The 27,844-nt window shown below is 43.3% G+C and overlaps 1 protein-coding gene across 2 annotated transcripts in view; it reads right to left on the bottom strand.

Moving 5' to 3' along the window:
* Positions 1-27,844, bottom strand: part of HTR4 (5-hydroxytryptamine receptor 4) — a 66,413-nt gene that overhangs the window by 18,173 nt on the left and 20,396 nt on the right. For both annotated transcript variants that reach the window (XM_030459216.1, XM_030459217.1), the window contains exons 4-5: positions 20,094-20,247; positions 17,832-18,400 (exon numbers count right to left, since the gene is read on the bottom strand). In XM_030459216.1, the coding sequence (XP_030315076.1) occupies positions 17,832-18,400; positions 20,094-20,247 (723 nt within the window). The remainder of the gene's footprint in view (positions 1-17,831; positions 18,401-20,093; positions 20,248-27,844) is intronic.

The raw sequence follows: 27,844 nt of genomic DNA on the forward strand, positions 1-27,844 counted from the left end.
AGGGCACTGTGGACCTGACCCTGCTGTGCCACTGGGCTCTGCTCTGCTCCTCAATTTGCCTCATGGCACCCTTAGTGTCAGGCTGCTCACCCTTTGCTGCTCACAGCTGCTTTTCCTGCAGCAACAGGAATCTGAGCACCATCTGAGCTGCACTGGCAACCAGGTGAGGTGTGCAGCTCCTGAAGACTGATGGTTTAAGATAGGCACTTTCTCTTCACCCACTCATCCAGATAGATGCACTTGATCAAATTTACTTTACTGTAAAAGTACAATACTTGCTAAAGAAAACCATGCAGAGCCTGGCAGGTTCGCTATGAAAATTTCCATGTACTTTCTGCTTCTTCTCAAACTGAGCAGAGAAGTTTGGATGCATCAGCAATCTCACCACGTGCAGGACACTTGGTTTTTGCAGGTTAGGAGACCAAAAGGAATATGATGATCCTCATAGATTCAAATATAACTTCTGAGGGGGACCTAATCCCAAGCAACACGCAGCTTCCATTCATACTTCAGAAACTGGCTTCATCCAAATGGAGAGAAAATCCAGATGCCAGAAAAACCCTTACAAGCTTAAATGCTGGTTTTCCAGTACATATGGCAGTACCATTCAAAGAGCTATGACAATGATACTGTTTATAGCTCTGAAAATGGCGCTGCCATCTGCACCATGGTGGAGCATCTCTCCTCCCCAGGACGTGGCTCTGTGGCAGGACCCGTCCCTGCCCTGCTCTTCTAGGTGCTCAAGCACCCTGCTAAAACACATCAAAACTTCCTGGGTTGTTAGCTGAAATAAACGAGAGTGGAGGCATGATTTTGGTTGAGCAATCCCTGCCATCTTATAGAAAAGCAGCCTTCAAGTTCCCGTTGTGGCTGTCTGGAGAAAAGGACAAGGAGGTTCATGATCTTCTGCTGTTGACACAACTGGTGGCAGCTGGAAGCACTGTCCCCTGCATGCTATTCTCTGCCAGTGCTAAGGAAGCTGTGGCTGGTGCAAGTGGAACAGGGCAACACAAGCACACGTGCATACACACACACAAACCAGTTCCCTCTTTTACCCTGCGGTTGAACAGGAATAAAAGGGAAAGCCTCTCTCCTTCCAGCTTCCCCCCATTTCTTTTCCTTCCCTGTTGACTCACAATGTTGTACAGGCAGCAATCTGCACTCCCCTCCTGGACTACTTAATGAATGCTGCACAACACTGAATGTTAATTTCTCCTGGAGAAGAAACACGTGGCAGTCACTGAGCATGATGCGCATCCTGCACCAACTGAGCAAATGTCAGATAACCACTTCCAATTAATCCCAGTGTGCTGCTCACAATGAAGCATTATTATTGCCCTTTCCAGCTGAAAGTCAGTTCTAGGCTGGATATTTTCAGTTGCTCTTTGAGAGCAGTCTTCAAAATTGAAAGATTTATGCTTTGGAACATTGTGCAGCCCTTCATTTATGTTGCTGAAACATCTTGCTAAGACAACTGTTGCATGACCACAGCCGTAACTCCCACCAGAGATTATCCTTATCACACTAATGCATGGTTAAAATAGAAAGATGAAAAGGAGACTCTCCTTCCCCTTGGCAGTGGCATCCTAACTGCAGTCTCCAAGGATGGTTGTGGGAAATGGTTTGTGCTACAAGTTGAAAATTCTTTGTCTGATGTCTGAATCAGCTGTGTGCCTATGACCCGCAGTAACAACTTCCCTCTCAGTGCCTTTAAGCCTCAAAAAACCACCCCAGCAGGATCCCAAATATCTTTTCTGCAGCTTCACTGAGTATCTCATCAATAGCAACTGTGGAAAAATCAACTGGGGGACATAAACAAGCTCAAAAAGAGAAGCAGAAGTACAAGAATCAGTTTCATCATCCCAATTCTGTCTCTAGCACCTGTTAAATATGGCCAGAGCTGATACAGCCTGAGGTGATGACAGTGGCCAGAAGTCTACTGCCATCCTCTGGCAGAGCTGCCTGCACTATGGCCGGGAGCAGAAAAGGAAAGGAAAGAAACTTGCTGGCTGGGACAGACTGCTGTAGACTGACTTTGGCTTTCAGGCCAACTGGGATGGACAGACAGCTCCAGCACAGCTCTGAAGAATCTTCTACATCCGCCAAGGGATCGACTGGAGAACCCCACTGGTAAAGACAGACAGGTGACAGTGGCTTAGGTAAAGGAGTGAAATGGAAAACTAAAATCCTTGGTGATGGAGCTCTACCTGAACTGAGCTGTTGCCTGTTTACAGAGTCCTTCAGTGCTGTAGAATAGTTTTATTCATAGGTGAAATGTGGCTTGCAGGGGGCTTGTGTACAGAGCCTGGTCCTGGTGTCCTGCAGAGCAGGGAGATGGGGAAGGCAGTAGGAAGCCTGATGAGCCTCATTGGCACCTGGTGCTTTAGGAAATAAAAGGGCAAGGGTGGGAGAACAGCACTTCCAGAGGCTGGACCAGTTGTGGTGGTTGAAGGATCTCTGTTAGTGCTTGGTTATCCTGAGGAACACTAAAAAGGTGAGGGAAAGATATTACAAAAGGTGGTTATGAGAGTGAGTGATTGCTGTGCTGATCCTGTCCTCACTGACAGTTGTTTTAGCTAAATAAATGTTTGTGGGTTTGGAGCTATAGGGTTTGTACCTGGGCTCTTCCAAGTGCTCCCTTGATGTGTCACTCATCTCCTGACTAGGCACAGTGCTCCCTCCCCTCTCTGTCTGTAAATTCCTGTAGTGGTTTCTGGGCTGGGGAAGGTGCCTGATTATTGCTGAAAACCAGAGCTGCTGGTTGTGAACTCTGAGGTACAGGAACTGGGTCCACTAAGGATGAAATGGTGTGGGGTGGCTGTGGCAGTCACTGCTGGGGGGGGGACGACGACACTGCTCTCCCTGCCCAGCACACTCCGAGGCAGGAAATGCTCTACTTAACCCATTTTCCAAAATCTCTTCAGTATTGCTCTAGGAGGGGATTTGGTAGCTACATATGGTTTTCCTCCTGCTAATTTCATCAGCACCAGCAGCCTGTTTGGGCTGATTGAAGAAGCCACTCATATCTCTTAAATAAAAGTCTAGGGGGTAGTAACTAGGTCACTTAACTTCTACCCAGGATAGCTGGCATGTTTGAAGCTAAGGAATTTGATTTATGGAGGCAATGTGGAGCTGGCATTGATCCCTGGCTGGTGATCCTTGAGCCTTTTGACAGCTCCAGGATGCTGGAAATATCAGGCTGCTTTCTGAAGTACAGATGGGGGAGTAATAGTTGAGCTTCTTGATTCTGTCAGACTGCAGTGCAGGAATATGGCAGTAACTATTTAATTTTTAGTAAAATTATAACTGGAACTGGCTGTTAGCCAGCACCCAGTACTAACTTTAAAAATATACTGCTTTTGGCAGTGAACAAGGGGTAGTGCTGGTCTCTCACCAGTCCTTTGAAGTGTAACAGAGAATTGCCAGTGTCTCAATGCACTTACAGCTGTGACTCCCCTTCCTAGCCTTGCATTTTTTCTCATCAGCCAACAAGAGCCTGATAAAGCGCAAATGGAAAAATCTCCTCTATAAAAAGCAGCAGTTCTGCTGCAAAAAAAAAAAAGCTGGGAGCTTTTTAGACTCTTTTAGACTCTTTTCATAAATGGGGATTTCCTTGGATTTGATGGATTAGTTTGTTTTTTTCCCCACTGGCAAGGTGCCTGGAGATTTACAGGCAGACCTTGGTCCCTGCTGTAGATTTTGATGTCATTGTTCTCTTTGCTGCCTGTGTATAGAACAGGACCTTGCTACGTGTTTCAACCAATTGACTCTTTCTGGGAAATCTTTAATTTCTTAAGACAAAAAAGAAAAAGAAAATCCATGCTACAATTGATAATTTCCTCTATGGAATAACCACCCTCAGTGTTAGAAATTCGTGCCTTATTTTCATCACAAATGTTCTAGTTTCAGCTTTCAGCCACAGCATCCTCTTTTATACTAAAGATTGTCTTTGATTGTCTTCTGGAAGCTTTGATTACAGACCTGCTTCTCCTTTCAGCACCAAATAAGAGCTCAGCTGTGAATGTCTGGCTGTAAGGTAGGCTTTGTTATTTGTTACTTTGTGATTCATTTCTGGTGATTTTTTTTTTTCCTCAAGTTCCTGATCTGGACACCTCCACACAGGCTACAGCACAGCCTATGAGCACATCACATCAAACAAAGGGGTCACTTCTTTATTTCTACTTAATATTCCCTCCTCCTGAGCTATGGGTGTGCTGAGCTGCCAAATTTTCTTTCAGCTGCCACACAAGCCTCATCCTCTGCAGACCTGGTCCCTGCCCCACTGGACTTCAGCCAATTCATGGGGATCAAAAAGAGGGGACTCTGATCCCCAAACACATGCCAAAAAAAAAAAAAAAAAAAAAATATTAAAAAGGAGTTTGGGGTATTTCAGAGAAGCAGGTAGCTGAAATCTACCTGTATTAGAATGAAGACTGCCTGTGTTCACCTTTTCAGCCTTGGAGGATCTGGATCTCCACCCATATATTCAGGTTGCTGTAGATACTTTCCAGAATTTGGCCAGAAAGTCATGAGATGAGCATGTAGTGAGACAGGACCAGGTGCCCTGAGTTATTGATGAGTGGGTGTGGGTTCACCTGTGTCTGGCCTCCCTCCTGAGCATGTGCAGGAGCAGGGGGCCAATAAGAGAGCAGCTGACACCCACGGAGAGAGCTCTCACTCTTCAGTGAGGATGGAGAAGCCCACAGCTTGAGGAGCCCCAGGAGCAGGCAAGAAGGGGTAGATCCCGGAGCCCCAGGAACAGCCCTAGGACATCGTCCAGGAATGGGCTAAACCCCGAGGCCTCAGGATCAGCCCTAGGAGCAAGAAGGGCTCCTTCCGCTACATGAGCAGGTGGGGCTTTTATCTCACACTTTTTTAAAAAAATGTAAGCATCAGCTGTACACCTGAGGTGTAGCAGCTCTAGACCTTATTCTGCAACAATCATAAAAATAAAACCCAATGATAAAAAAGCATAAATGAGAACAGGAGTTTGCACTCCAGTTTGCCAAGCAGAAAAGGACAGAATAAGTAAGGAAATTGAGGTATTTTGCAGGTTTGAAGGATGTTTCACAAGCCGTAGAAGGCATGGAGGTTACTGAAAAACAGATGTGACTTGGGGGCTCCACTGCAAGGTAAAAGAATTACACATTAGTGTGTAATTAGCAGACTGTGAGAAGAAGGGAAAGATTTACACAGTTAACAGACCTGCCTGCCTTACTTTCTGCATTTGCTTGCATCTGTGATTTAATAACAGCCTTTTCCTTTCAGCCCAACATACCCTTCTACTGCTCCTGCATATATCAACTATTTTAAGAATGTCATACAGGGAGCTGCACAATTCTAAAATAAAATCTTGGTATTTTATTCTTCTTCTGTTGGCTTAAAGGAGGGGTTGGACAGAAGGCTTTGCTATACACCTGTCAGATACACTGGATTGCAGAGCTGCAGTACCCAGAGAGCCCAGCTTTGGGCAGAACCATGGAATTCTGGAGGAGTTTGCTTTCACTGATTTCTCAGGGATAAGAGGGATGTCCCAGATGAGGCACTGTGCTGGGATGCTGGGGCTGCCCACCCAGGTAACTGCAGGCTCCTGGCTATCTCAGACCTATTCCTGCTTCTGCAGAACAGATGTGTTTCTGATATCCAAACACTTGGATTTGCTCAACATGCCTATTTCTCCTTACCTAAACCCCAGTGAGTTGGTTTAAGAGGCTGTAGTAGTGGTGTTCAGTAGCACCAGTGGCAGTGCCAAAATAATTTTTGAAAATTATTCTGCTTGGGCATGAAAGCTTTGTAAGGTTAATTTAACCACAAGGCATTTCTGTCTCTGAATTTGCATTATCTGTGTCATAGTTGATGAAAAAATGTTGTTACAGCAACTGAGAATTTGGATGGGTGAAGAAAACAAATTTCAGACACCTGAAAATTCATCTGAATTATACAACTTTCCTTTATGTAATGGGAACATAGCTTAGAGTTGTTCTTTAATATATTGTCTTATGTTTGAGAGAGATTCTGAAGACCAGGCCCTGTCCAATTACCTCTCTGATGCTTCTCAAGATACATATTTTTCCTTAAAGGTATTTATAGCTTTTGCAGGCCACTGAGGTTCTAATTGCCTTCTGCACCCAGCTCTGTACTGGAAGCTTAAGTGAGAAGCACAGCTGAACAATCAAAGCCTTTTTGTTTAGTGTGGAGTACTCAGAAATATTTGCTTATAAAAAAATCCCTGTGTGTCTGCTAACTTCAAACAAGGTGTGCAGGTGAGGTAGGACAGCTCCAGAGGAGCATGGCAGCCTCTGCTTCTCAACCATTAATTAAGCTGACAATAAAAAGCCCAAGTTAAGCATTACACAATTTTATAGTCAAATCTTCAAAGGCAAACTCATGTGAACCCATGCATGGGGAAAAGATGTTTTTTAAAGAAATTAATTTACCCTGTGACTTGTTTTTAAAGGATTTTTATGAGCTTGTTTTAAAATTCATTAAGAATAAAGATTTTAATAGATAATATTTTTTTAAAAATTTTTAATAGATAACTGGTGTGGAACTGAAGTGAGTTGTTTCCCTAAGATCTTTGAGATAATTTCTTATGGGCTCTTCTCTTGCATCCTGTGCTCTTCACTCCCATATGATCATAGAAGCTGGACGGGTCTGTGTCTAAGGAGGGAGCTCCAGGACTGCCAAGGGGCTGCAGAAGGTTCATGTCCCTGCTCAGAGGTGGATGTGACATTCCTGGTGGGGTGAAGCTGAGCAAATGTTTCCATATTCTGTGCTGACAGCCTTGCCAGGTGCTGTGCTGCCAATGGTGGGGAACTGAGCTCTATGAAGATCTCCTGGTAACACTTCTTGGAGTGTCATTTGTAATTTCTTTCTTGCCTGTGAAGTAGTTGCAAGTTCTTGTCTCAAATATTGTAACTAAATGCTATAAAGTGCTTTCCCTGCTAGTAAATGCTAACTACAGTGCTATAAATAAATTGGCAAAAAAAGCACATAGGACATGAATGTCACTGAAAAAATTATATGTGGTAGTACATTAATGTAAACTGTGTTTCTGAGCAATAACAGACGGTTACAGATAAAATGGTAAAAATATTTATATAATAAAAATCAAGAAGCCAGCTATATCTTCTCTTCTTTGGTACTTAAGTTTATCTGTTTGACTATGCTCTGTTTCATGTTACAACACCAAATCCTTCCTTCCAAAGTGACAAATTCATACTGCATTTCTTTCACTTTCTAAAAGAAAATACAGGAAAACCTATTACTGTGGATTGCATTTAAACAGCTGTTATGATCTTTCTAGAGGCAGCTTCACTTCAGTCATGGAAAAAGCACTGCCAGGACTCAGACCTTTGGCAACATTGAGGCTAAAGGAATTTCCATGTTCTGTGTTGAGAGAGGTGAGGATTTCAGAGCAGTAAAATGCTCCTATGAGGATGTATGATATGTGATAATACCAGGGCTAAGCACAAAAATGGAAAACAAAATGATAGGATGTAAGAGGATGTGAACTACTGTTTTATTTTCTTCCTGTATACAAGAGGCATAGATGAAGATAAACTAAATCCAGTCTAACATTCACATATTTGTGGGGGATGTTTGGAAAGCTATCTAGAAAGGGTAACTGTTGACTACAGTGCTTCCATAGCTTTTTTAACCTTCCTTCAGCAGGGTGGAAAATGCAGGCTGGTGCCTTTGCAAGTGCCATGCCAGTGCTTGGCTGATGCTATGGCTACGTTGAGCAGCTCCTGGTTGTCAGGGACAGGCTGATGCTTGGTTAGTGACCAATGGGTCAGTGGTGCTTTGAACCACAGAATCCTCCTGGGATTGAATGAACAATAACAAACAAACACTACAAACTATCTTATTATCTTCAAAAGGCTCAGCCACTGACCTGGAAGAGCATCTTTCTGAACAAGAACAACTAATAATCTTGAAAGTAAATACATCTAGCTGTGCTTAGTTCCCAGGAGGGACAGCAGCATTTGCAGGTGGTTCAACAACCTGCATGTGTCTTGGAGGGCATTCCCACTGTGCAGCTGCATCCAGTGATGTTTAAGGAGGCTGCAGGAACATCATTATCAAATACTGGCACAGTAATACATCTATCAAATTCCTGACATTCTACTCAGGTCATAAAAAGCACTTTATCTATAAAGTTAAATGCTCTTTAGTACCCTGTGTCTCTTTAGTTACTGAAGTGCTGCACTGGGTTTGATGGGCCTGTGGAATAAGATGAATCAACAGCCTCATTAACATCCTTTCTGCTAAGTCTGCAAGAGCATCTCTTCAAAGACTGTTCATGACAGTGACACTTAACAAGTGTCAGAAAGAATCAACATGTTTCCTTGAGGGACATGATTGACTTTGGAAAGGTTTAACAAAAAAGGTTTAACAAAGCAGTGTGGTTATTTTGACTTCTGTGAGGGAAAGACACATCAGAGCAAAGGAAGAATGCAGGATGTTCCCCAGCAATGGTGCTCCTCTCCAGCAGTCCTGTTCAAGCAGGGAAAAGCAACACACAACTCAGCTCTATGCTAAGGATTGCTCTGTTTGGTGAAACTCATTTCAAAACCTCTGCTTGTAACATGTCTGTGTTTTCTGGAATTAAAGAAAGTCCAGCTGAAGACTCCAGGGTAAGAACCCTCTCTGTGCTATACATGGAAGCACACAAAGCTATACTGAGGTTTTGCTAGAGCTAATGTGTCTTCCTCTCCTGATAAAAGAAGGAAGAAAAATATCAGTGAATCCACCTGGATATTTAAATCCTCACTTTATTAATAGGTTACACTTCCATTCTATGGGAAGAAGGGAAAATTGTTGGACCTGTCCTCTCAAAAATCCTCACACTTTCTGCAGTGAAAGTATGAGACTTGAGGCAATTTCAGCCAGCTCTGCATCTAACTGTGCCTGTGCCATTTCTCCTTCAAGGTCAGAATCCTTCTGTCTTTGGGAGTTACTCTGTAAACATTTTTAATAAAAAATGCTAAATCTCACTTTGATCCAAGTATATGATGTCTGTGGAGGAAGTCCCCTGCCTCTTTATGACAGATGTTTAGATGTTATCACTCCCTCAGGATGATCTTTCAGGGGAAAAAAAAAAGTAAATTTCTTCACAGAGTGGTGGCTGAGTCCCATGGGCTTTATCGTCACTATTGACATCAGGGACACCAGCAGAGCTCTCTTAAGCTTTCAGAAGATATAATTTCTTCTAATCCAAACAAATCACTCCACCTTCAAACTTCCTTTCTAGTGGCCTGGAGCTTAGAAAAGCTCTGAGTTCTTTGTGGCTTTTTTTTTTTTTTTTTTTTTTTTTTGTAGTTCAGCACCTTGTAATATCCTTCAAATACCCTACACCCTTGGACCTCTTGTGCTGTTCCTGCTCACCTGTTGCCTCTGGTCTGTACTAAATTAAATTCATGCAAAACAGCAGACATTGCTAGAAATGTTCCCTTAAACTGCAGAGAGATTACAGCTGATCTTTTCTTCTTTTGGCATCTCAAAAAACAATAAATCACACTTGGTGTGAAGTCTGCCTCTTTCTCTTCAGTAACCTCTTGGGAAGGTAACAGCTCATGAATTTGAAGTAGTGTTTATAGCTTAAATTTCAATATGAATCTGTGAAATAGAAGGTGGTTAACTTGCTTTGTACTAACTGCTTACCTAGACTCAGCGTATAAGATGCCAAGGATATGAATCTCAAGACAGAGGAATTAAGATATAGGGACAAAGGGAGAATCCAGAAAAATCCCCCATTGATAGGGTTGTGATTGATGAAAGCAGCATATGCCAGGTGGAAATCTCACTGATAAACCATAAAGCAAAGCCCAGCAACAACAACAAAGGTGAGCTCCAAAACTGCCTTCTAAAGGTAGGTGCCTGAATTTTAAAAAATGCTGTCTTCTGTGATGTGGGTAATGCTGGAGCAGCCTGTGACAGCCAAAACAACAAAGTAATGCAGAAGTAAGGAAATCATCAGCTAATGCAGGAATTGTCTTACTCACCTGTATGTAGCATTTGCAAGACATTATGTACTTCCAGAGGCACAGATAAAGAAGTCTTGCAGCTTTACTGGTGAAAAAACCAAAACATCACCAACATCTGTATCAATTCACAGGTCAGGCCATCTATTCAAGATGCAAATGCATGCTAAGTAGCAGATCTTAGCATCAAATCTAATCCTTCCTATGCGAAATTAATGAAACAAAATACCTCAAAACGGCCAATGTACTTTTTTGAAATGTGCACTTTAGGAGGGAGATACACCTACAGCTGGCTAAGAACTGAAATCAGATGAGGAGAAGCACTGCAGACAGACTCACAGCAGGCTAAGCAGGGACCTGGCTCTGTAGGAGTGCATGAACCCAGCAGGCTGGCACCAGCTGACACCCAGCAATCGAAAATACAGGCAATGGTTAAGGATCAAAAAACCAGCAAAGTGGTTAAAAGGCAATCAGATCACAGCAGATGTAGTGAAAGTCCTTGACATCTTCCTGGAGATATCAAAGAACTGCCCAAAATGTCTTATGAATACCACAGCTCTTCTCTTCCACAGGTACACCAAAGGCTTTAGAAGCAGCTTTAACTACAGCAACAGGGAAGCTTTTCCACAGTGAGGTAGTGCATATAATGCTTAAATAAATGATCCTACAGCAATCAGAATGGAGGAGTTATTTAAAAATTCAAAGGAAAAAAGAAGTTAAAAAAAATTAAAATGCATTTAAACAATTATCTCTGAGCTTGAGAGATGTCTGCTGCTACAGTGAATAATTATAACAATAAATTATTAGATTTATACAGAAATTCTAATCCTAAGGCATGCGGAGATCATGGAAAATGCTGATATGCATTGTCTAAAAATACTTCGATAAAACACACTAATCTCTGAAGGGGGGGGGGGGGGGGGGACAGCCCAGTTCATTCAGCAGAGCTATGCCAAGGTCTGGGTTGGGAGCTGTGTAGTTGAAACAGAAAAAAAAGTAGGTGGATGGGAAACAGCTGTCCAGAATAGAACTTATTCAAGTAGCAAAAATAATTTTAAACCTCTTTTGACTGTTTGGAATTCGGGTGCCATCTCATGGGACAGCAGACTCCTAGTTACAGCTGAAAGGCTGATAACCTATCCACATCTTTTTCACTTTATCATCCCATTCCCAGCACCAGCTCTTCAGCCTGTCCTGTATTCCCAACACAGGACACATTGATGTTGAGAAGCTCAGCTAAATATCATTACATGAGCAAGAATTCATTTTCTAGCAGAAGCTTTCCACTTAAGGTGTATAAACGTGAATACATAACTAGCATCGTATCATTGATTCAGGAACCAGAGTTGGGATTAAATTAGGAAGCCTGATAATGCTGCTCTGTATTGACAAGGACTCAAGTGAAATCAGATTAGAGCCTTTCCCAACATTTTATGTCCTGCTTTTTCATCAAGACCTCCAAACCAATTAAAATTACCATCCAAATCACTTTGTGCAGAACTGGAGCTGCTTTCTTTTACTGTCAGGAGACCTAAGAGGATGAAAAAGTAAATGTGTGGAAATCAAGCCCATCTATACTGAGTTCTATCAGACAGGTGGAACTTTTGCACTGTCTAAAAATCTTTTTTTGCTCTATCTTTTGCAGGAGAGAGAGAGGAAGCTTTGAGGGAAGCTGTAGATACCAGCCAGGAGGGAAGAAGATGGGTGCTGAGGCTTTACAGTGAGGAGGTAATACAGAGAAAGACTGAGCAGGAGACAGGTACTGGGCTGAGTCTGGAGGTACTGGGGTGAGCCCGACTTCCCAGGACAGCCCATGGAGTACCAAATCCCCACAGTGTCCTGCAGAAGGGGCTCTCCCAAAACCCCAAATCATATGGTCATCCCACAAGTGGGGAGGTACTGAACCAGGAATTAAGCATCCTCTGGTGAGATATAAACCAGGACAAGAAGCAGCAAATCTCAGATGGGAAGGAAAGCCTAAATGGGGTTCCTGCCCCTCCAGAATACATCACTTGTCTTTGTTACTCAAAGAGCAAGTCATGAAATGAAAAATAGACAAAAATCAGTTGTTATTTCAATTGCTTCCAAGCTCAAGGTGCCCTTCAATGCCTCAGCTTCCCTACCAGAAACAAACTGATGCAGAAGTTCTGATCTTGAATCTTGTATTAGGCTAAATAACAAAAAGGGATTTATTTAGCTCTAATCTCTTTCTCCAATATACAGACATATTGCAAGAGATTACCTTACTAAAATTTAAGGAAAATGTGGTATTTTAAAAATCTAATCCCCTCTTTCCTCTGTAGGAAATAAGAAAAGTATCTTGACTTCACCTGGCAGAATTACAAGAAACTTTTCTCTTATCAGAAGTTCTCAGCTTCCTCTGGTGTGGCATTTTTTGAGCTTCAATGGTGTCCTGATTGTTGGCAGGACAAGTGGGGTTTGGGAGGAGGAAGGCACCAGCCTCCTCTGGCATAGGGTGCAGCAGCTTAACCCAAGGGCAGGAGTATCCATGGGAGCTGGGTTGGGGCTGGGAGGTGGGATGGGTGTGCAGGAAGAAGGACCAAGGGAGGAACAATGTGCACACACTGCCCAAGGTGATGCTGGCAACTCTTCATCACCCCTGGGAGCTGGTGTGATGCTGAGCAGAGGTGGGGAGCCAAGGACACCCCACGCTCCCTAGAGTTCATCTTCTTTGCAGAAGAATTTTATAGTGTCTAAAGAAAAAAAAAAATCTTAAAACTGTTCAGCTTTTGAATTTAGCACAGATCCCTAGGAAAGAAAAAGCGGGGAAGGGGTGGGAGGAAGAACCTTACCCCAGACTTCACAGATGACAGCTGAGAGAAAAGAAATTAGTGTCTCGACTTCCTACCCTGGGGATAACCCAGCCTCAATAAAAAGCCTATTGCATTTACAAATACAAAGGAAGGCTTCAGAATAACTTCACAAAAACACCCACAATAGAAAAACAAGTCCACCCCCACACAAGCTGGAGGTAGACTGTATCTGGGAATGCTGGTGGCTGCTTCAGTGAGCACAGAGATGCTTTGCCTTCCCAAAACCATGACTGGGACAGAACCAGGGCTGGATCTCAGACAGTGAGCACTGCTTTGGAAAGCCTCCCATGTCTTGCCATAAGCTCCCAACCTCCTGACAGCTTTTCAATTCATGATGCAATTCCTTCTCTTTATTTTCCAGACTGTGCTGGAGTCTCCTCTTTTGGAGCTCCTCATCTTTGGGATTTTTTTTTTTTTTTTTTTTTTTTTTTTTTTTTTTTTTTTTTTTTTTTTTTTTTTTTTTTTTTTTGATAAGTGGCTGGTGCTCATGATTGTAGCCCTGGGTGTGCAGCAGGAGCCCAGCAGCTCTCAGAACCTCTGGGCAGATCAGCCCCATCCCCTTTCTGAAACATCACTCACCTCCTGATATTTATAGCTCTCTGTGTCCTGCTCATGATTCTTCCCCACTCCCAGTTGCAGTATTTGTGAATGTTACACTCAAAGGCTGTTACGGTGGAGGAGACTGATGCCAAGTTGTAAAATCATGCCAGGGAAGTTGGAACATAAGTTTGGTTGTAAATATTGGCAAAGCTTCATAAAAAATTACAAGAAAGCTCCTCCAAGAAATTAGAAGACTCTTTTTAAAGTTGTTATTGAGGCTAATGATCTCCTATATTTTTACAGAATATCTTTTCAGGCTTGCAGCTAATGAAATTTCAGGGAAAACCGAATTATCTCTTGACTAAGATTAACAACATCAGCAAAGGAAAGACCTTATAAATGCTACTCCCTAATGCCTTAGTCTGAGCCTTTTCACTGGTACAAGATCATCCTTCTGTACTATTTTTAACTACTTTGCCCAGTCTAGCTTTAATGGCAGAACAAGCTGTGATGTCTCTGTGTACTGTACATGCCATCATAAACCTACTCCAAAGAAACTGGGAAATGAGAGCAAAGGCACAAAAGGAATGTATTTAGAGAAGTATCAGAGGTTAATTCAAGGGTACTGAGAGTCCTTGTGCTGAACTGAATGCAAACTAATACAATTTTGCTGCTTCTGCTAATACTTCAGGGACAGAGGTGGAAGTTGGTTTGCCCTTTCTGGTACCCATCACCCTGCACCAGGCTGTAACAAAATACTCAGGCTACTCACAAAGCTCCATGCTGCTGAGAGCTGATCAGCTTAGGCCATGGTCCTGCCTGCCAGCTCAGTGCCATGCTGTGTCCTCCAGCTGCCACCACCTGTCCCTTGCCTGTCCTAGGCATGGCTGCCAGACCTTGGGGCTGTCCTTCCCCTTCTGGAACTGTGCAGCACCCAACAAAATGGTAATATTACTCCTGGCTGGTTATGCTCAGTACTAATACCCCAAATCAAAGGATTGAACACAAAAGGGCTGAGGACATCCCGATCTGGTCACCAGGCACTCTGTCCCTGGGGCTGCACGAGCATCCTCCATCACCCTTCAGGCTCAGGATCAACTGGGAGCTGAAGTCCAGCAATAAAACCTGCTTCACACTGGCTGGTGATTAGATTAAGCCTGTGGGCTGAGCCTGTGCTCAGCATGCCAAGCATGCCATAAAGACCATGTTCCTGTAACTGTGGAAACATCTTCCTTGAGCTCAGTTAACCAAGTAACTCAGAACACAGAGTAGCCCTGTGCTGCTTGCTCTTACCTTGAACTCCTCTAATCTTGTGTTATCTCTGAATATTATCAGCAATTTCTTTTCTCACCAGAGAAGAGATTAACAGTAAACAGCTTATGGCAAAGACCTGTTCCTTAAGAATCCTGACTACAAATACACCTGCCAGAAGATAGTAATTTTATTATGATCTACAAACTATGGGGATGATTTAGGTAATACATGCCTTGCTGAGATACGTAGCAAGTCAAGTGAGTCACATCTTACAAATTTCAACCTCTTAAAATAAAACTAGTTTGTAGAATTGAGATCTACTTTTCATAATCTCATGTTTACCAATGGTACAGATATTAAGGTGTCTTTTCAGACTTTTTTTAAAACAATCTGAACAGTATCACTTAAAGACCAAGCGAAATGACCCACAACCTGCAACGTTATTCAGCCCATCCTCGCTGGCAATGGCACAGGGAAACCACAGCATTCCTCAACCCATCCTGTGAAACCATTTCTGGGAAATGGTTGAAGAATTTGTAACACCAGCAAACGTTCCCCTTCCCCTAAAGGTGACCCCTCTACCTTGTACACAGAGAAGAAAAGCCTCTTTAACTTTTTCACTCTTTTTAAAGCAATGCCATCAGCCCTCCTGTCCTGCCTGTACATAGTGCTCTCTAGTTCAAAGTCTCCTCTGCTCCTGGCCAGGTAAAGGCAAGGCAAAAGGAAGAGCTCTTACCTTTGCAGACTTAAGTGGCAACACAAAGCTAAATCCAGGTGCAAATTCCCCCCCTCAAGCCCTGCCAATCCTACATGTGAAGCCCCTTACGTCAAGCTTCATGGAGCAGTGGTAGTGGGAGCACTGGGCACCCATGGAGCTCCCCTCACCATGCAGACACTACCAGTCCTCCTACAGGACTGCCCTCAAATTCCAGCAGACATTTCACAGTCTGCATTTGCCCAGCTCAAAGCTGGAGCAGATCCAAGGGACCTGCCTGAGCCATGGGGCAGGGCCACCTCTGTGCACTCCTGCAGGGGAAGCATCACCAAGAGGCACCACATCACTTCTTCCTTCCTTCTACAGCAGCTCTGACTTTCTCTTCCCTACTTGTTTTTATCCCAACACGTCCAAAGGTAAGCCATAGAGCTGCTAAACTTCTAAAACCTGTAGACCTGAGTTTCTACATTGCCTGTTCCAACAGCAGCACAGGAAGCATTGGGGCTCACTGAAGTTTGGGAGATTTACTGACACAATTACTCATGTTCCCTACAGGGACCAATAACACTCCCCTGCAGTACTCTGGCATTGAGTGCTGGCTGCATGCAGTGATTTACTGTACCCTTCTCCCAGAGCACTGTGCACCTCCAGAGTGTTGGCAGGAGGGTGGGCTGACTGGGTTTTTTATTTAATTTTGTATTTATGAAGACGATTAACTTCCAGCCCCCCTGAGCTGCATGCTTTTGTTGTTTTTTTTTTCACTTTGTTTTACTTGGCTTTTCTAAAAGGAAAATTGGGATGTGTTTAATTTGGAGGAACAAAACTGGCAGCAGCCCTGTCAGAGAAGACCTCTCTCTGATGGGAAATGAGTAGATAAACCACTTATTATAGCTTTTCCTAAAGAGACTAATACTGTACTGAGCTGAAGAGTGCCCTTCTGAGAGGAAAGGAGGAATACACCAAAGTGATCTCCTGGATTCAAACATTCCAGAGCTTGTCTACTCTGATCGTTGCTCAATTATGTTTTACTCAAAGTCATCTTCTTTGAATTTCAGAACTTGTTTTATCCAAGAGTTCAGGCAATGCTGATTTAGGTTCTCATCCACTTATGCAGTATGACAGTTTAATGACTCACAAAGGCATGAGTTTGTTTTTTTTTTTTGTGTTGGATAATTATCTATGCCTGATGAAAGAAATGCAAGCAATATGTTTAAAGGGGAAAACAGTATTTTTCATATTATTATGGCATTCTGCTTTCAGTCTCATGGTGAACAGAACTCCTGAACACATCCTACAGCCATCCAGAAACCAGTAGCTTTTGCAGTTAATTATTGTACTAATTTTTGCCATAGGTTAGTTGGGTGCCCATTGGAAATTCTCTTATTCACTCATTATTCAGAATGACTCCCAAGTCCTTTCAATGAATGATATTCCAAACCACAAGTTATTAAAACTATGAATTACAAATATTTAAAATTAATTACACAATTTGTGCTGCAACCAGAGAAACAATCCTTTATGTATGACATATGAATTGCAATCTCAACCATCAAAAAATGAATAAGGCACGAATTTTGGATTGTAGCTATACCTGTAGAATTCAATTCACCATTTACACGAATCCTGCCTGAATTTTCCAGTTGAAGGTACAAATCAGAATTTAAATAGGTGCATATTCAGGGGTAAAAAAAGGATTCTGGCAATTCCTACACTTGAAGAAAGCAAACTTGGAAAACAGGCAAATCAAACCCCAGCAGCACACAGCCCACATTGTCTCCTCCTGCAAAGAACACTGTGGTACAAAATAAAGGGGAAGGGGCTAGGTGTGGGGTTCACATGCATTGAGATCCCAAACTGTCAGCCAACAGGACTACATCCTGTAGCCCATGAGGCAAATGAGCTGCTCCTGATGCTCCTGCAAAGCTGAGTGCTGGGTGCCACTGCCTGCAGAGGGAGATGCTTTGACTGAGTGACAGTAAGAGGCAGACAAGGCAGCGTTATCCAAGCTGCTAAAACAAAATAACAAGCACTCCTCCTTCCAGAGAGCCACCCAAGTGTCCTAGCAATGTCAGGGTGTCTGGAGAAGCCTTTTGTTAGTTCAAAAGATGGAGCAGGGGCCGGTGAAGCTACAAAGGTAGAATCTGAGAAGGGACAGGGTGTTACAATCCCTTTGCTGGAGAAAACAAGGGTGCTCCCTGTGGAGTCAAGTTGTCCTCTCAGACAAAAAAGCAGGACTAGCCAAAATCCACACACAGTTTGGGTGTTATCCCTACTCCTTCCTGAACCCACCCCAGGGGAAACCACACATGCCAACAGTTATCTGTCACTTACAAACCCAGGTTGTCTGAGCACCCTAAGGTTCTTCTTTTGCTCTCTCCATTTTTCAACATTTAACCCACCAGCTATTTCAAACACAAATTGAGACCAACCCTTTACAAAAAATCGTGGGAAGTGCCCTTTCTGGTGACTCCAGGCTTTGGGCAGCATCTGAGGGACACTCACCTTAGCACATGAGTGGATCCGTTTATGGTGGTGGTGGAGCAGGGGACTGTTTGCCCCAGGATGGAAGGCCTTCGGTACCTCTCATCCCCACAGCAGAGGATGATGAGGAAGGCACGTCTGAAAGACTTGTTCAGGAAGGCGTAGAGGAAAGGGTTCAACCCTGAATTGATGTAGCCCAGCCACAGGAAAGCTGTCCACAGCTTCCCCGGCACCGTGTAGTTTATGAAAGGGTCCACTATGTTTGTGACAAAGAAGGGGGCCCAGCAGAGGCAGAAGCATCCCATGATGATGCAGAGGGTCTTGGCAGCTTTGGTCTCAGCCTTCATGCGGTGGGTGCTGTGCTGGTCTGGGGGGTGCTGGCGGCCGTCAGCGGGGGTCCCCGCGCGCTGCAGCACCCGAATCTGGCGGGCGTGCTCCCTGGCAGTCACATAGATGCGGTAGTAAGCCAGCACCATCAGGAGGAAGGGGATGTAGAAGGCCACCACGGAGCAGGTAATGGCGTATGGCTTGTTGACCATGAAGATGCAGTAAGTGGAGTTGGAAGCCTTGTTGAACTGCCTTTGCTGAATCTGGGGCAGGGAGAGGAAGGACAAGGAGAAAAAAGAAGGACAGAATTTCAGCGCTTTCTCTCCAACACCAGCAGGCTGTTTGGCAGGGCAGGGACAGTCCCACACAGCTTGCTTATTTGCCCTCCTTTCTCTCTCCTTTCTCCACAGCACCTGCCTCACCCACCACTGCCTCTCCTGCTTGGAGAGCTTCTCAGGTCTGGGCTTGCCCAGCACCCTGGGCTTCTCAGGTCTGCTGGTCCCCAGGACTGATGGACCAACCCATGATGCAGCTCCAGCATCCTAGAGCATAGCTCAACCTGGCTGTGAAAATCAGCTTAACCCCCCAGTGCAGACACAGCAAAGGGGAATAACATCACTCTGTGCCAAGCTTTTTTTGCAGTGCTCACTGCAGAAGTCCCACAGGGACTTAGGGAAAGACCAGGTGGCCAGGGAAAGGACCTGCAGCAGCTGGGGGTGACACTGAGATTCCCAGACCCAGAGGCTGTGGGAGCAGCCGAGGCAGGAGAAGTCTGCAAGCTGAGTCCATAATCTGAGATCTGGCCAGTGACTTTTGATGGAAACAGAAATAGCAAAAGAAGAAAGGGGTCTTGCATATGAGTTGAGGAGCAGGAGGCATAACTGGGACAGATAGGCATTTTTGGGTGGTGTTTGAACCCTGTACTACCTCAGCCTGCAGTTACTGAAAACTGCACAGTAAATGCCAGCAGGTCACAAGGAAGGACAGGACTTGCACTGCTATTAAGAAAGGCTGGTCCAGCCAGCTGGGTGCTGAGTTCTCTCTGAAAAGTTGAGGGCAGGAAATCAGTGGAAGAGATCAGATATCTGACAGAATTTGTTAAATAAACAAAATACACCTTCCTTTTCTACCAGCTGCATGTACTCAAGGTGCTTATCTAGAAGCAATTTTGGCTTTCTCGCCTTGTCTAGAGGATTGGCAGCTTGCACCTGTTACTCTCCATGAGCCAAAAATTATTCATAGCTCCTTGACTGAGACTTGGCATAAAAGATGCCACATCTCTTTAAACAAGCTCTTCTAAATAAGGTGTTTTCACAGTTTGCCATTTTTTAATTCCTGCATCTCCAGCTTGGAAGGAGAGCAGATTTGCAGCTCTTAAGTCCTTGCCCTGTAGAGGGGATCTTGCAAGTGAAGCCAGACTGCAGTGGGCAAAACTGATTTATTCTGAAACTACTTGCAGAGAGAATTTCACACTTGTTCCCCCCGTCTAAGGCTCATGCCAAGATGGGATATTGATGGGACTGGCCCAAAGCACCATCCCTCATGAGGAAGTCTGGGTTTCCTGGTTCTCCAAACATTGCAAGCAGGTCAAGGAGGGAACCTCAGGCTAAGCCAGTCAGTGGCCACTATGCCAAGGGAAACTGAGGACTCCCAAGGTGCCTGGTGGGAACTGACTGAGGCTTGGTGTGTTTTCAAAGGACTACTCACTGAATTGATTAGCAGACAGGTAAAATCCTCTCCCACTGCTGTCTTTGTGACAGTCCTTCCAGGACACAGTAGTTTTTAAACTCCCTTAAAGACACCCTCCAAAAATTCAGCATCCTCTCTGCACTGATAACAAGAAGCTTCTCCTTCAGCCTCTCTTGCCTTTGTTTCTTTGCATATTGGTTTTTAAAGAAGAATCCACAACACCAAAGATATTTGATACCAGGTTGGTGTACATCCTTAGCTACTCACCAGATCATTGATGCCAATGCTATTCCAGCCTTGCATGATAGGGAGGAAAGAAATAAATGTTGGGATTACCCAGCACCCTCCGAGCATCAGAGCGATGCGCAAGGGAGTCATCTTGTTCCTGTAAACGAGAGGCTGGCAGCAAATAGCATAGTACCTGCAAGGAGGAAAGTGAGAGAACAACCATTATCAAAGGAGACTTCCAGGTCTTCTAAAAATAAAACAGGAAATAATTTTCTCCAGTTTGTGCCTCCTGCTTTTTTCAAAATAGAGAAAAAGACAAAAGAGTCTATAACCTATTCCATTGGCTGCCTCTCACAGAAGGAGCTCAGGATATTTTCACAGCATGAGTAAATAAGGTTTCATAATGCCTTGCAAGGCAATATTTTCTCTTTTCCAGCTAGGGAAAATGAGGCACACATTAAGGCTCTGAAATTAACATTTGCCCATAAGCATAGCAGATCAGCAACCCTTTCATCCTAGTGCAGACCTTTGGTGGTCATGAGCTGAGAGTCTGCCTCAGGTGCCCAATGAAATATTTTCAATCTTTAGAGTTTAGATTTCATGTCATAGACAGCCCAGTACTGATGTCCCCACTGCTGCAACAGGGCACTGGGATCCAGAGGCACTAGAAGTGCCCATAAAATCTCAGCTCTTCTAAATAACAAAAGATGAAACTCGGCCATGTGCCTGATGTATGCATTTTCTTAGCAAATTAACAGTGATCATCTCATGGATGTAGCTTCCACAGGATATGAGCACTGCATTGAAGAAGTGTCTACCATATCAAAAACTATTTATAAAGGGAATAAATGTTCTCTGACAAAGATTTTTTGAGTCAAGCCTCACATCAAGGCATAATGTGCAGGTAGAGAAAGCCTCACTGATGAATGCCTATAAAAATCAGTTTTATGAGGTCAGTAGAATCATGAATTAGAGACATTAAATTAGCAAACGCAACTAAAGGTGGATCATTAAACTGAGATGTCAGCCACACATTAAAATAAGATGTGTGAATGCACACATACACAGTTTGCACAATTTATCTCATTAAAATTTGAGTGGGAACCAAGTTTTGTGTTAAAAGACACAAAAATCTAAAGATTCCAATATTTTCTTAAGACATTTTTTAAACGTAATGAGGACTTGACTGAGTTGCTTTATTTTGATAAAATCAGATGATAAATTCACACAAAGGGTTGAAGTAATATCTAAGTGTCAAAAGAAAACATTTTTAAAAGCCTCTTTGAAACAAGATTCAAAACGTCACAGGGGAAAGATGTTGAAAACAAGAATTCAACTATTTCAATTTCATAATTTCTATATTCTCTTTTGATTTCCTGTATGAAAATCAGCCTGTTCCTCTGGAGTTTCACTTTAAAAGAGATTGCGTATTTAATAGTAACTCTTCTTTTAGAGCACTGGGTGTAATGTCCCTCTCCTGGAGCTCATGATAAGAGCCACAGCATCCCATGGCTCTGATTCCTGTCCCCACTACCACAGCCCTCACAGGCCTCCCACAGGGGCCAAGGATATTTTATAGGAATAGCATTCACTTAGTTTTGGGGCTTGCCTACACAAGTTGAAAAGATGAGGGTATCCAGCCTCAAAGACACACAAAGCCCAACTGGGTGATACCCTGAGTGATCTAATTAAATGAAGACAGAATGAAGCCTTGAGTTTGGGCCTGCTTCAAGAGGAAGGCTGGATCAGAGACCTCCAGAGGTCATTTCCAACCTAAATTTTTCTGAGCCTATCAGACAGTGAGGACCATCCTGGTCCTAATTTCAGAGCATCCAATAAGTATTCCCTCCTCATGACAGCCACAATGTGCTTGTGCAGCTTTGCTTTGTGTTGCTAGAACTTACTGAGCTGGAATTCCCCCTTGCTCTCCAGATTTCCTTCCCTCAGGAAATAAACTGACCTTTAAATTCAAACAGGTATTTTCAGCAATGTTTTGACTGCTTATTAGGACAGATGGTGCTTCTCTTGTCATTATGTGAAACTCCTCTTCTGATGCTAAACACAAGGGAGACAGATCTTGGCATATTTAACTGTTTATTATCTGAGAGAAACCTACTGGAAAGTGCTACCCAGTGCTGGACATCAAAGGATTCCTGAGATATTCCTGGTGGCAAGTTACTGCAAGAGACCTCATTCATTTGCAGAAAGGGCAAAAGAAGATTTTAATAAATAAATGGGAAAGAACAGCTAAGGCACCAACTACCATTTCACAAGTTGAATAAGCAATCAAAAAAGGAAAACCACAATACATTGCTAATTAACGACAGCAGAAAAACAATTCTTCAAAGCAGTTTGAGATATTACATTTCTGTACTTCTATCTCTGCTGTAGCTGACAGCATTACACTGACTTGTATATGCTATTAAAGGCCATTAGAGTAAAATTATGCCTGTAAAAATGACATCTAAAGCTGTCATATCTTCCCTCCCAGTGATTCAGCAGCAATTTTTCACCACTTACATGTCAAAAGAGTACAGTTATATCTATATTTTGGTAACTACTGCTACTATAACTTCCTCTGTGTTCCAAAAGTTGAGCTGGGTGCCTCCTGCCCTGCACTGTTATGGGTCACAAGGTTCTGGAATCTCCACGGATGACAACTTTGCTGATGGCAAGGGAGGCAGCCACTTTTTTGGCACACCAGCCACTTTTCCAAAGCTCAATAGGATTTCCATTCAATGGCCCAGGGAGTCAGATAGTAGAAATCTGTATACGTTACTATAAATCATTGAAGTCACACCTACATTTACAGTAGCTGCTGATTTGATGGATGTGATGGTTTGGGCATTTCAGCAGCTATTTATTCACTGAGAGAAAAGTAATTATATCTCCAAGATTATCAATAGTTTTAGTCAAAAGCTGATATAAAGACATTTTCTGATTCTACATTTCTGCTTCCTGTCAAGCTACAGCTGTTTTTCTGCACTCATAAAGAGTTTATACACATGATTAATACCGTGTCCAAGTGTACTTAAATATTAATTCTTACTATTATCAGCTAAAAATCATGTTTCTGCATTTTCTTGAAAATGCTAACTTCCCTGCTTCCTACCACAGAGCAGATGATGAGAAACATCCTCTCCTCAGCTCCTGCTGTGACATTCTTTGCTGAAGGGGAAATACAAGGATTCCTTCCTGGAGCTGTAGATCTTTCAAACAGCTCCATAAAGCAAAGGTTATTATAATCCTTTTCCTCTCTCATATAAGCCATTTGTCACAGGAATTAATAATGTGTTAACATTTTGCATAAGGCTCAAAAGAAATCCCTAGCTCTTATGGCCTTAATGATGGTTCTTATGCCATGGCTGGCTACCCAGGACTTGTGACCTGCCCAGCTTCCCTTGGTGGCTCCTTGGCACAGGCTCCATGCTGAGGAAGATGAATGAGATGCTCCTGGTCTTGCACTGGAAGTTTCAGTACGGATGGAGGGTGGGGATGGACTGATTAGAGCCAAGTGGATCAAATCCCCAGAGTGGACTTCGTGTTAGGAACACTCCAAGGGGATGCAGGTACAGCTCTATCATGTTCACAAAACCCATAAAAACTGCTCAAGGTTCAGTGTTTCAGTGCCCCAGTCTGTGGGGGAATTTTCTCCACATTCCTTCATGCAAGCCCAGCAGGAATTCCCACAGTCACACCCAGTAACCTCACATCCAGAGGGTCCATCAGCTGCAAGAGCAAAATGTTTAATCCTTCCCTGACAGCACTTGTGCTTTGCCTTCTGGGGAGCTTCTCCTTCCAGTAAGTAAAAGCAGAAAGTAGATACAAATGCCTGGTGAATTGTACATCAGCAACACATTTGTACTTAACAGCCCTCAGCACTTTGGATAGAGAAGACACAATCCCACATTCCTCAGGAGCAGGATCATGGACAGCTTGCCTGATGTTAAACTGTGTCTTTGTGAACTCAGGAGATGGCAGATAAGAGAGAAGTTGTGAAGTCAAAGAGAAAATAGGCAGAAAATGAACCTCAGCTGTATTCATGATTGGATGCTGAACCTGCTGTGCTGGTCCAAGGCTTTTGTGGAAATTTAAGTGTTGTAAACCATGGCTGTTTGCTGTTGCTGTTTTGGTTGTGTGAAAAATCCTACACATATATGCACAAACATAGGCACACTTCTTGTAGCATAGCCTGCTTTTCCTCCAGGAAAAAAAATAGAAAACCCCCTTAATTCTTTAAAAGAACATCAACTCTTAAACGATGACAGCTATAGCTATTACAAGTTTATGGCTTCTAGTTCTTGTAGATTAGAAAGGAAAGAGGAGAGGAAAGGAAAAAATAAAGAAGTTGCATGGTATTTCAACTCACTGGTGACCTAGATATGATGGCAACATAACTTAGCTGTGGTCCATGGTGGTGGATGGGTATTTGCATAGTTATCAAGCACCAACACTAAGAGACTGCAGCTGTGACCAGGATCTGTGCTCAAGATTGAAATCAAGGGTCCGAGAATCCTGATAAACCAGCTGGATCAGTAACTACCATACACCAGGCTCTGCAGCTGAAGGGAAGCAAGCAGTGGTACAGCAGCCAGCACATCTGGCTACCCATCAGCCTGGACATCCAAATGTCTCCCAAAAACCATGGTGGTGCAAAAGCTGCCCTGGGCAGAGCTCCACAGAGCAGCTCTGGAGCCTTCAACTCCTGCCTCAGAACAGTGATGCTCTAACTGCAGTGCTGCTCTTTCCTTGCCTTCTGGGTATTACAGAAATAGAATTACTCAGCTGTATTAGATAATTCTTTGCCCTTGGAGTATCCACCTGGTTTGCAGTACAATTTTATTTGAGCTATGGGTATGCAGACACAGCCTTTAAAGAAACTCCTTGGGTACCACAGACAACAGACTGGTTCTGTGGGTGGCCCACAGTTAAGACCATTTGGTGGCATGTGCATGTGTAAAATTATATACATACTATTATCAGCACTGGGGCCAAAATCAACTGAGGAAAATTTACTGATCACTAACATGGACTAATTTTTTGACCCATCTTCAAGGAACTAGGATAAAAAAGAAGGTGAGACAGTGGGAAAACTCTGGGTGCTGTTAGCTCTTCTCCCAGTGTTAGGGTGCAACAACCAAGTGCATGTAACAAGCTCTGTGCCTGTATGTGTCTGCTGAGCCATGCCTTGAACACCAAAGTGGGAATGATTTGTTTGTGAGTTCCTAAAGGAAGAGAAACCAACAAAACAGAGTTGCAGACAGCCACACAGCACAAGCTGCCACCCCAGGGGACCTGGTTCTGACCCCAGTACCCAGGAGGCTGAGCTGGGCAGGAGGTCCCAGGGGCTGTTCCCAGGCAATGAACTGGGATGCTGAACACATTGACTGGTACTGATGAAAAATCTTGTGGGCAACAGGGGCATTTATTTCAGAAGCTGCTTCTCCTCACAGGACAGAAGTTAAAATATAAGGATTTAGTTAGTTTGGAAAATCTCCTTCGTTGTCTTTTTGGAGCTCTACTCTGGCATGCTCCACAAAACCCAAATTTGAGCATGGCTTGGCACACCCCTCCTCTTCCTCAGTTACTCCAGGCTGGGTCAGAGTCTTCAGCCGAAAACTCACCCAACAGCAAAGTCTAAGGAGCCAGGATCTCAATTTATTTATGCCTATATGAAATTGAAACAGAGCTATTGGCTTTATTTTTCACTGAAACCAGATTCTGGCCTCTGCATAACCAGATTTCTCCTTTTTTTTTTTTTTTTTTTTTTTTGAGAGAGAGAGAGAGAGAGAGAGAACAGCTTTTTCACTTTTTTTTTCCCACTGAGCAAATAATCTATGGCCTATGACTGTGCCAAATAAAACAAAGTTATGCATTGCTGGACTAGGAAAAAGAAAGTCCTAAAATGATTATATCTAACAAAATTAAATTCTTATTAGAAAAACAATGGCCTGCTGGTGTTGAGATAATTACACTGAGAAAAATGCTAAAGAGAACAGTTAATTGGAACTAGATAAATTTAGCTAGTAATACAAACAAACATATGCTGCCAAACAGAGATAGAGGACTCCTTCATGGTCCCTCTGTGGGTCAGTGTGTGTGTGCAGGGTTATTGGCACCATATTTCTAGAGGGTTTGTAAAAATTACAAAAGGACAGTGCAACCCTCAGGCTATGCCACAGCCATCTGCTCTGCTATTTTTCTTGATGCTCTCGGACCTGAATTCTACAAATCCTGTGTCAGTTTCCTTGCTGAGTGCTGGCAGAGATAGCTCTGGAGTGACGTGTTGTCTCACAGCCCTCATGGACAGGTTCCATTTGCCCTTGCTCAGCCCCTGTGTCCTGGCTCTCTGCTCCTCCACCCATGTTCATAGGAGCAGTACAAGACCTTGCAGCCTTTCCAGCTGAAAAGGGCACAGGGGATTTATGGCCCAGTTCCAAACTATGGCAGGAATTTGTGTTATATAATCAGATTGGTGACTGCCTCATCAGTACTTACTGATAGCTATTTAAAACCTCCTAAGTCTCCCCACTAATAACTTCCTCCTGCCCCTGGCCAGCTGGCAGATGCTTTGCAGATCACAACGGGGCACATCTGCTTTCTCCCCATCTTTGAGAAAGACACATCATGATCCTAACTCCAAGCCCCACCGTGGCCCAAGCATCCTTTGGCAAACCAGTGATTTCCCTGTGCCTCAGCTGCATTGGCTGAAGCAAAGGAGATGAGCATGGAGAGGGATGGGATGCGGCACTGGAAACAGGAGGAAGCAAGGTTCTTCTGTAGAAAAACCAAGGGTTTGGGTGTTTAGGAGTCTCTAAAGCATAATCTCTCTCAAGGGATTGCGCTAATTAGATGTCTGAACAGCACATTAATGTTAATTAATGTTTGTAAATGGTGCAATGAGCATCTGTCACTCTGGTGCTCCAACACTTCAGATACATCTGCTTTGCCTTTGCCTTTATATAGCAGTGATTATGTGGTGTGTTTGAATTCCAGTAAGATCAGTGTGGAGTACACAAACACACAATTAGCTTTGTTTTGTTGTGTGCTACATAGGAAATCTGCAAATGTTTTGAAGAGGCCAGGCAAACACTGTACCTAATGCCCAGCTGAGACGTAGACTTGGAAAAGAGCTTCACAGGCTGAGACAGAGCCAGGAGAGCTGGAGGAAGGGGGAAGACGGTGGAGGATGCTCTGGTTACATGAAAAGCAGTGATGCCAGATGTGCATCTAAGCCCAAGAATACAGACATTTAACACCTGTTGGCTTCTCTGTTGATTTTTACATTTTTTTTTTGCCCCAAGACTTTGAGAAGACATTGTATTGCAAATTGTACTGCAAATACTGGAGAAGAAAATTGCCTTTTCTGACAGGTTAAATGTTTTCGGAGACTCTATTATAACTTCTTGGTCTATTTATATGCAGTGTAATTCTTTTTATTGCATAGGCACAAAGAATAGATATATATGCATAAAACATTCAATAAATAAATAATTCAAGGCTAAATTTTTCTCTTGTATCAGAATAACAGAGAGATTAAGAAGAAATATAACCCAGTGACAGCAAATTTGAATTCAGTGAGCTCTGAGATGCCTCCAATACCTTGGAAAAACACTTTTTCAGATGAGACTGAGAGTGTCTCTAAGTCCCCATAGAACTTTGCTCCCCATGTCTGGCTGTTAAGTTCAGTTTATCCTGTGGTGATTTCTTCAGAATTTCTCAAATGCCTATGAGAATTAAAGCCTTAAAGCCTGAGTACTTCCCAGGAAATCCCCTTCCCTTGCCACTGT

The sequence above is a fragment of the Calypte anna genome, chromosome 13 (genome assembly GCF_003957555.1).
Source record: "Calypte anna isolate BGI_N300 chromosome 13, bCalAnn1_v1.p, whole genome shotgun sequence".
NCBI classification, from domain to species: Eukaryota; Metazoa; Chordata; class Aves; order Apodiformes; family Trochilidae; genus Calypte; species Calypte anna.